The sequence below is a fragment of the Manduca sexta genome, chromosome 24 (assembly GCF_014839805.1).
Source record: "Manduca sexta isolate Smith_Timp_Sample1 chromosome 24, JHU_Msex_v1.0, whole genome shotgun sequence".
NCBI lineage: Eukaryota > Metazoa > Arthropoda > Insecta > Lepidoptera > Sphingidae > Manduca > Manduca sexta.
Window position 1 is genome coordinate 15,068,158 of NC_051138.1, and position 11,068 is coordinate 15,079,225.

The 11,068-nt window shown below is 37.2% G+C and overlaps 1 protein-coding gene across 1 annotated transcript; it reads right to left on the minus strand.

Annotated features, from left to right (window-relative positions):
* Window positions 1-9,284: 9,284 nt before the first annotated feature.
* On the minus strand, window positions 9,285-10,934 carry LOC119190395 (oxygen-dependent choline dehydrogenase-like). The gene is given in 2 exon segments (XM_037442175.1): window positions 9,285-10,340; window positions 10,343-10,934. Coding segments are annotated over 2 exon segments (669 nt in total). The 5' UTR covers window positions 10,793-10,934; the 3' UTR covers window positions 9,285-10,121.
* Window positions 10,935-11,068: the final 134 nt, after the last annotated feature.

The window sequence follows — 11,068 nt, forward strand, 5'->3', positions numbered from 1 at the left end:
CCAAACCTCATGGAGTTTATAACGGACATTTTATAGGATAACTGTAAAGCGGGTTGTAAAACTGAACACCGTTTTGTGAATCTAAACATCTCGGCGTGTGGGAGGTGGGGGGAGGGGGATCGTGATTTCCTTAGGCTTATGAGTAGTTTTATATCTTTGGTTTGGTGTTTGAGATTGATTGTGAGGGTACTGGGTTCGATTTCCAGGAAAGTGTGATAATGAAAATATGTGTTTTTGATTCGGTAACCGATTTTGTTTAATGTTGTTCAAATTCGAATTGTCTTAAAAACTAAGTTCCTAACCTGGGGGTAAATCAGCTATTTCACGGTGGTAATAAGGAACCGAATTATAGGACAGTAGAATACAAAAATAGTAACTACGCTGACGTTAAAATTTTAAGGCTGTTGTGCAATTTATGATTAATAAAGATGTTTGTATTTGCTTGGATTGTTTGTTTTGATAATATTTTGAAGGCAGGGTAAAATTTATTTACCACATAGATCACAAGGGTAACAATATTGAAAAGGTTAGGAACCATTGTCCTAAAAGATATTCTAACAATCAAAGACCCGGATTCTAGTACACCAAAACTACATCCCCCTACCTCAAACGCAAGTTTGGAATTAGGTATTGAATATCATAAAACAAGTGACATCTATGTTACACTATCTATCAAAAGTATTTGAAACTTCTTAGCCGATCCGGCATTATGCTCAGCGTAACAACACAAGCTAATAAGGCATGTCGAATTACATCGCCGCGCATGCGCTCCTGATGCAACCTGTTAGCCATGCCTTGACTTCGCGGTCTATCTTCATTTACGAGACCCTTTCAGTCTAATGTGATGGAAGTGTCTTCTATTATGTTAGAAGTAGGTTTTAAAATGCTTTGGATTGGAGCCTAAAAATTTGGCACTTTTTTATTTATACCTTAAGATTCCATAGTCGTCAATCGTTTTAACGTGATAACATTGTGCCGATCTTATATTAAAGAGGATAAAATCCAATGAGAGGAGGCCAACATAGTTATTACATAAAGTATAACTAACCTAAGAAATTGTTATTGAAACGATAAAATGAAATATATGTAAATTGCGGGAAAGCTATTAGATCATAATAAAATTACTCTATAAAGTTTAGTACCAGATTTAGCACTTTGCATCTGATCTACGCCAGTATTACTAAATATGGTTGCTGAGGTGTAAACGGGTAATGGTAAACATAGATTTTATCTCAAATTGACCGCAATCTGTTCGAGAGAATTAAAATGTCGTGAACACGTCGTTACAATTAGAATGAAAGTATGAATATTAACACCGGCAGTAAACAAATAGCATGCTACTGCTATACTTAGTTATTTTATTTATTATTGGCACAAAATGCAGTTTTAAAAAAAAATAAAATTTTTACTTTTAATGACATTAATGTGCCAACATTGGGCTACATATTGAGCTTAATGTTGCTACAATACAACTGCAGCGATGGTTTTTAATGAGAAACCCAAGTGCCGCACGGATGTCCAGTTGGTATATGAGCTGGAAGTATAAATAAACACAAAATAATAATGTTTGACACAAATCCAACAAAAAAAAAAATATAAAACAAACTTATCATTTTTCTTTGTGTTTTCAATAGTATCAGTGGGTAGTCCGTAGCTGTGGTTGCATTACTTCACAAACATTCGCACCTGATATAATTATTTGTTAGTAAGTAACCTTTTTCATAGAGCTTCGTCTCTGTTACCCATACAAGACATTGTTACCGACAGCCGATTCTATTACTAGAAGTGTGAAAATGTTGATCTCACAACATCCAGCTGAAATTAATATTGGTGCGATAACACATATTTGTTTCAGCGCGGAAATTGCAATGGCTTTATTTTTAGAGGTCTTGACGTTCTTTGCAAGTGATAATAAATTTATATTTGTTTCGGTACGAAGATTTCTCTTGCCTGAACCGACGCAGCGGCATTTGAGACTTATAGCCAGCGACAATGGTAGACATTTTAAGCCACAATATCTGATGAATTAAGGTGATGAGCCCTATGCTGTGCAGTACTTTGTAACGCAAATTCTATGTTGTGTTGATATGGGCATACATGGCACTTATTTCATAATATTAATCACAGCACATCGGCCTTCTATTGTTTAAAATATGCCGCGATTTTCCGTCCGCGCTTTAGCCTCAATACGCCATGAAATACGCGCGAAATACATCATTAAAAAAAAATAACTTTTTCAAAATTAATACTAAATTTAAAAATCTCGAATGCTAACAACATGGACAACAAACTCTTACTAACAAGAAAACAAAATTATACACCGAAGCGTCTATTGCTTGTAAATTGGTCACACCTTGCGTCCGCCATTTCGCGTACGGCGTACAACAAAATGGCCGCCACCCATTTCGGTTACAGGAAACGCGTATATGTCAACGCAGCCGCATCCCAAGTGGGTATTGTATGATAATCGCGTTGCGCCGACAAAGTTCCTCCGCGTGGCCACTGAGCCAGCGACAAGGAGTTTGCATTAACTGGACGTATTAATTGGCTAACGGTTTTTACCTCGCTATTAGAATGTTCGCTTTATCAACGGCCGAGATAATTCCGAACAATTCAAGTAGCCTAGCTTTAAGCGTTAATGATTAGATTATGTTTTATTGAGATTAGATTTTGTGTTGATTTGTTTATTTTGTTGTTTTGTAATAATGTTTTTGAATTAGCAGAGTAATAATAGTCGACTATTAATTTGTTTTGTTTTGACCAAAACGGAAAAGGGTCTAAATCCATACTATTTTATGTAGTTTTTTTTTATTTGCTTTGGAAAACAGCGCCAGTGAAACACAATATTAATGTAAGCTAAATCGCATATGATCATTATTTCTCAAAACAAACAATCACAACCAACACATCAAACAGAAAACATCTAACCTCAAACACATCACCAACCAAACTCCGCTTCCCGCTGTTTTAAGACCCTCATCCAAATCCCGCTTCGGCCACAATATTCCCTTATTTGCGAGGAAATATGGATATTATTGTTATTAGAGTTATTCGGCGACGCGGACCGATGACACTTGGGTAACAAGCGGGTAGTTATCTTGTGCGTGCTGCCCGTGTTAACAACTGGTCTGCACTTGTTAACTCCTAGAGAATGTGGGAATAAAACGAAGGACTTGCGAAGGTAATAGAAGTGGTTTTGAAAGAGATAGGGGCAATGTTAGCGAGGAAGGTGTTCTTGTAATCTAACGGTAACTGTATTGGGACAAAGTGGTATGGGAAAGTGAAGGAATATAATTTTAAGTGCTTGATTTACAAGTGTCTAATTAATTTTACTTAACAGTTACCGTATTAAACAGCTTATGTGGATAACTGATTACCATTTATATAGGAGTATAAATTCGTGTGTGCTTTTTGTATTGGGATGGCTTATACGTTTATGTGACGAGAAGAAATGACTCAGAAGTTATGAAACAGACCCTAAGAAGGATGCTTTGACAGTGAAATGTTACTTATTTCATTAAACTTAAAGTAATGAAATTGCTAAAGACAATAGTGAAATATTAGGCTAGGGATAACTCAAACTAAACTGGGTCCAAATCAATTCCAGCAACAATCTCTTACAATTATAATCATCAGACTGATTCCGAGGAATTTTGTTATGAAAATGGATGGTAAGAATTGACCTGGATCGTAACCAGGATTCTACTCGCTCAAAGCCCAGTGCCAACAATGAAGTGACGATAAATAACATGTTAAACAAAACCGCAGCTTGAATACAAATGTGTACAATACATAATATAGCAAGTCGTTTTGCACGTTAAAGTATATTTTATAAAGACATTTTGTCTTGTTTATGGTTTAAGTGCAGGCAAACAACTTAGGGAATTTACATAGTAATATCTGATGCTTGTCCGTATAAAGAATTGTAGCGAAACATTGAGGACTTGTGCTTCGTTCCCAATCTTTTTGAATTAGTTTGCAAGGACTACAACGTTACCCCCAATACATTAGTTATGCCCCTAAAATATTTTTCCATAGCTGTCTAAACAATATTGAGGTATACCTTCTATCAAGTATATTAGTGAATGCAAGACCTTCAATCTCATGCACCTCCCTCGCCACGTCGCAACTGCCACATAAAAATAAAGATTATTTGCGCTGCATTTGCAAGGAGCATCGCGAACACTATGTTTGACATCCGGCGCGGCTTGCATGCGTGGTCGACCATTTGATTTGCAGATGAACCGTCGACAGTATGCTTAGTGCAAGTTAAGAGCTGTTTAAGTAATAGTTTAGTTTCGAAAGCCTTGGTTTGGTCTAGAAAATTGTATTGGGAAAATATGAAACAGCTGCAAATAAATATTTTTAAATTATTTTTTAACACTAATGCCTTACGAAAAGGAATACTTTATTTATTATTTCGTGAGCAAATTTATTATTTCGTGAGCATGTTTATTTTTGCTGTTAAATCGTTTTATTATGTATATTCGAAATACAGCCAATACGTCCTGAAGATCTATGCTCATGTTGACGGCGGTTCATCCTGCAGCCCCACTCGTGTTTTACGCCAAGCCCCGTCGAAGCTCGGAACAAAGGCACTATATTTCGCAGTCCACGCCTCCACTGAGATTAATTAACCATTACCAGCTTATGAATTGCAGATGTTTGTCTCGTTTCTCAGTGACACATCCGTTGAGCTCTCCTTCGGGGTTGAGGGAGGTGGTGTTTTGTTGGTAAAAAATGAGGATTTGTAAAATGCTTTTGAATTTGTCTGGGCAGATGTTGGGTTGATCTGTCTAAATGTCTGATAAAGCCAATGATTTTTAGTAAAAGGTGTAGATGAATGAAGTCCTCTAGTGACACGTTAATATTGAGCTAGGTAGCACAATCGGTCTTGGTATCGCGTTAGCATCTATTGAAGTTTGTTGCCTAACGAATGTTTTATAAAATGTTGTATATGATACTAATGAAAATGATGACATGCTCTTCTACTATCACGCGTCATATTGTAGTTTGTTATATATAATATTAATAAGTTATCTATGTGTGCAATAATGTGCCGTTTTTGAAAACCGACTGCAGTACCATTACACACTATTACTAAAATATCTTTGGATAAAACCTATTACCACTTTCCACTTGAAAATAGGGTCAATGGCCTGTTAAACGGTTTTTTTTATCACACACTCACGCTTTATATCCCCGAAGGAGCAGGTGGAGGCGCGACTACTGCAACCAATTTACCCCGTGCATATTCCCTCCAGTCATATGGGAAGGGAGCGAACCGATCGCCATATCGGGTACAAATTCCAGACTCCGGACTGATACTAAGTGGAAAAACCTAATATCACTTCCCGACCCGGATTTCGAACCCAAGACCTGTCAGATTTTTTTAAGTAGTAAAATTTGCTTGTATTACAGAATGATTTGTTTTTATACCGGTCGTCTGTTTCATTTGAACCTATTAAGAAAAATCTGAAAAAATCTTATAAAAAATGCAAAATATACTAAATATACCCTGACATGGTAATCCAACTCTAGATCTCCAGTCCTCAGTCTACATGCTGTTAGACTTGAAGCGGACCTCCGAAAAAGATATACTAACATTAATAATATAATATGATCGTATTGTTTTAAGCTATGTTCTAAAATCTCTAATGTGTTGCCTATCTTTTCCAGGTAAGATACTGTACATGGCATTATTCCTTCTGGTAAGTATTATAATATTCCTTAAAAGTATCCAGATGGCCTGTTAGTGGAAATTCTTCAGTTATTTCTCGTGTGGTTGGGGTTCGCTCCCGCCGTTTTAGCATATTATCAAATCTTACGGTTACCACGAGGTTCTTTTGCTGCTTTAGTAAAATATTCTCTTTTATTTTGTACGATTTTATTAGAAAATTCTAATCGTTGTTTTTGGTCCTTTATTTGGAATTTCAAATACTGTTTGGCATATAAATTTTTGATGTTATATTTAAATTCAGTTTTTATTAATTTTGTAGAGTATAAATTAAACCTGAGTAAGCATTGAAGTATTTATTTTTTTATAATGGCAATAAACCCAAAACACAGGTATTCAAGACCCACAAAAATGTCAACATCTCAAACACGAATCAAAAAAAATAAACGGATGCAATGGTCCCATGTGCCATACCGCATACCAATTATGTATTTTATTTGCCAAATACCTCAAAGTCCATCGACATCGCATTAATAGCAATTGCTTAAACAGAAAGGAATAAAGACGAAAATAAATTGTTTAATAAATAATAAATCCATTTGTTGTGGTCGGCTACAACAATGGTTGCCGTGCGCGCGCATCCACCTATGCTAATTTTGAAATGTATAATGCATACTTTTATGTGCTTAGATGTCTCGCTTGAGAAACCGGCGGTAAAAGAATTTTCAGCCAGTGATAATCGATTAGGAATTTTTAATTCCTAAATTGAATTTAAATGTTGGTACATTTTTTTTAAAAAATCATTTTTATGCCAGGTTTTTAATTTTGTGTCTGATTTAGGTAGTATAATCAAGTTTTGTAATTCAATTTAAGGTTGAGGCTGTATCGTTGACAGCGTTCACTATTTCCATCCCATGACGTCAAGCACAAGCTTATTGTCATGCCAGGCATGATGCAAACGAAGCGAGTTAAATACTTTTAAATCCAGAAAATGACTCACAACTGACAGGGCTTCTATTTTTTTTTGTCCTGACACACATTTTAATAGGCAAAACGAATATATGCGTCATTAAAAGTCGGCAAAACTATCCCGCCGTATATGGTATGACCGCTATTTAAAAGCTAGTAGTGAGTGGTGATGAGAGTAACAAGTTACGAAACCAAATCCATTTTCACTAATAATTTGAAAAACTATATAATAAAAGTACATACTTACCTATGGTGTTTGCATCTACATTTTTTTTATTATTATTATTATCTCCTTATATTTTTACTGCTCGGTCCCTAAGACCAGTGCCAGCATTCACGGGCCTAAGCTGTGACTGCTGTTAGTATCAGTGTTGTGTATTTCCAAGTTCGACGTTGTGTTGTGGGTTTGTAGCGACATGATACTGCAAAAAATCTCATAATTCTGCAGGTATTTAAAATCATCACAGTGACCCCAACAAAACCGCCTAGTCGCCCCCATGAAGGCTGGGCGGTAGTCATTAGGCACTTTTCCCGCGAAAACAAAAAAGGTATTCAAAATGACAGCCTTTGCAGTAGTATAAAAGTCTGTGGTGACAAATCTAAAATTGTTAGGGCGTGTGCTAGTTGTTTCAGGATAATTCCAGTGTTGGATAATACTATAGACACTTTTCGTAACTGGCACATATGTGCGATATTTAAATTTTTAGGTCAGTGTATTTTGTTAGTTTTTCAGCTATTGTGTTTTGCAGATAGTGGAATTGGGTATGAATATGTCGATGAGAAACGCGGATTTACTTTTTTATCAACTAAAGTGATATCGGGTCTTTTATAATTGACAGTCTCAGTAACGGAAGCTCTCAAAACTGATAAATTTTCCCCATTTTTTCAACATGTTTCATTACTGCTCCGCTCCTATTGATCGACGTGATGATATATAGCCTATAGTACTCCAGGAATAAAGGGCTATCCAAAACAAAAAGATTTTTTCAGTTCGAACCGATATTTCCTGAAATTAGCCATTACTGCTCCGTTTCTATTGATCATAGCGTGATTATATATAACTTATAGCACTTCACGAACAAAGGGCTATTTAACACAAAAAGATTTTTTCAGTTTGAACCGGTAGTAGTTCCTGAGATTAGCGCATTCAAACAAACAAACAAACCAACTCTTCAGCTTTATATAATAGTATAGATTCATAATTAAAATACTATATTTACAAACCTTAATTATCATAGTATTATAATATTTGTAATCTCGCATTGTAAAACACTATAAATTATTAACCGTCAACAAACAGCCGAACGGGTCAAAGCAATTTTTATATCAGATAGCTAGCGGATCCGCCCTGTGGAATGGGGGCGTTTGGAGAATTCCACCACGGTATCCCCTGCCTGTCGTAAGAGGCGACTAATAGGGGCCACGAAGGGGTCGTCGGCGGGCAGCAGGGGGCTGTCCGCCCTAGTGCATTTTATACTTAGACACTTCCGTCAGAGGAAGCCCGCAGTCGTCCCTAATGCGCCGAAGAGGGCCACCGCGGAGTTTTAGCTGGTAGGCCGTGCATAGGTTAGCTGTATATAGGGTTAGGGACTCGGCCCGGCGGTCGCCCGAAGGTCGTCATCAAATCCGGGCGGCTCAACGCCGGGCCGTAAGGCACGGTTACCCCAGCATAACCGCTCAGTCGCCCCCATGAAGGCTGGGCGGTAGTAATAAGGGACTTTCTCCGCGAAACCAAAAAAAAAAAAAGCTAGCTATCAGTTGACGCAGTGACCTGACCGGCAGAGCGCTAGCCGAGGGTGGCGTTCTGGCCACGGAAGGCGCCTGAATCTGGCCCGCCACGACGAGCGACGGCCAGTGCAGCGCACGCGCATGCATCTTTGGAAGGAACAATTAGTCAGCCCTAATTCGGTTCCGACGCGAGACGCTTAACGCTTGATGCTTTACAGTTCCATGTGCCCAGGTAATTTGCAGCTGTTTAATTTTGTGTTCGCTTCTTTTATTATCTGTTTCTTATTTGTATTATCGCTCTTTTCTCCTTCTATTTTGTGTTGTGGAAAAACAAACTCTTTTGTGATCGTGATACGGCCTGATTTTTATTTAACGACCCGGAAAACTCTTAATGGACTTACGATCACACCTTCCCCACAATGATTTTCTTTTATCAATCAATTCTAAATTAAACGGTTTTGTTATATTTAAAAGCAAATTGAAGTCATCTTTTTTCTATAGGTACGAAGAAAGGTTTTAATTATACTAATGGCCCATAGAGTCATTCCATCCTTATAATCAACAGAATCGATATGCCTCATAAAAAGATTTTGCATAAATTTTCCATATTCTTGCTACTGTACATATCTATATCTGTCTTCAAAATGCAAACCTATACAATATTATATATTCGTATGTGACAAGAAGGCGTTACATATTAATAAATGTGTAATACATATTTTATATATTTTTATTCATGTTAACATTAATTTGAAACGCAATTTACAAATAATATTTATTTTTAGCAAAATCAACGCTCTCATCGCAACCCACGGCAATTTCTTTTAGCTACATTTATTACTTTCAGGTGTGGGGATATATAATCACAATGAGTCGCGATAAAGTTTTGTTATTACAAAAATAAAATTGAAATTGGAATCTAAAGTTTATATTTAATAAAGAAAATATTCGGCAAAACAGTACAAAGTCCAGTAAGAAAATCACGCATAGTATTTGAGCGTCTTAAAATATACGTATTCCATGAGCCTTTTTAATCTCATCAGCACCCTTCTCAGCCATCATGATGATTGGCGCGTTTGTGTTTCCACTAACTATCTTCGGCATCGCACTCCCGTCTATCACTCGAAGGGCTTTGGTACCGTAAACTAGGAACGAAGCATCTACTACACCTTCTCCCTCAGGCCCCATGGCACACGTCCCTACAGGATGCCACAAAGTAGTGACCATGTTCAAAATGTAGCATTTCCAATACTCAGGTGTGTTCATTATCAAATCCTTACATTGACTTATAGAACTAAAAACTGTTGCATTGATTTTTCGCATTTGCGTTGTATTTAAAACGGTTAGAAAATCTTCCATAATCTTTGTATGTTTATCCAAATCGTCTGGGTCCGAGTAATAACCATTATATACGAGTGCTTTCTCCTCTGGGTTTTTATTTTCCAAATAAACCCTTCCTCTGGATTTTCGATGAAGTAGAACGTTAAGTACAAGAAGTAGTTGATTTTTCTCTCCGATCTGGACAAATTGCTCACATATATCATTTTCATATCTAATAACATGGCTACAAGCAAGCAAAGTTACCGGAGAACCAACATCCAAACGGCATGGGAAAAAGTTTCATAATCAGGATATGTTTGTGATTTATTCAACGCCACGTGTCCCACTAGTAAAGGATTGGGATATTTGTCTAGATTATTTACTATATCAACACTATCAAGCAACGATGAAATATTCTTGCCTTTATTTATAAATATTGGAACTGTGGGTGGTCCTGGAGATTTTCGCCTACATTTGGTGCATCTAGTAAAACTTGTATGCCCATTTCTTCCAAATGTTTTTTGGGTCCGACGCCAGATAACATTAACAATTGTGGACTGTTAATAGCTCCACCTGAAAGTATTACTTTATCAGCCGTCAGATTTATAATTTTTCCGTTTGGAAGCTTTACCTCTACACCAATTGCCCGCATTTTTCATCAAATAGAATCTTCCTACAATAAGTGTTTACCAATACTCGCAGATTTTCACGTTCTTTTATAGGTCTAAGAAATGCAAACGACGTGCTTTGACGAGTCTTATTGTCTATAGTAAACGTAGGTAAGGAGTATCCTAACTGATTGTATCCATTAGTATCGACTAGAATTTCATGCCCATTTTCCTTGAACGCTTCTAAGTCGTTTTCTACTTTTCCTTGCCAGAGTGGCCGAGTCACGCCTAGATATCCATCTGTACCGTGCAGATCAGCTGAAGGGCTTGCCAATATTTCCTCTGAATGTAGGCGCTCGCTCTTTATAAAGTAAGGTAGTACAGAGTCCCAAGACCATCCCTCCAGTCCGTTTTCTTCCCATTCGTCGTAGTCCCTCTTATTACCTCTAACGTAAAGCATGTAATTAGCGCCACTGGAGCCTCCGAGCATTTTGCCTCTGGTGAGGTGTATGTTCTTTGATTTGTGCGCTTGACTTGTGTATCCATCGTCGACTGTGTAATAGTTCCAGTCTTCGAAAGAGTAGTCCACGAGTGAATACAAACCCGGTATCTGGAAAATTTGTGACAAATATAATCAAATTGTTTCCCAATTATATTGTATGAAATGTTATATCATCCCTCACTTAATATTATTATACTAGACTGAAACTCTGCACTAACCATGCGAAAGAAACAGACGCCTCGTACGGTACTTCTCGAGGGCCAA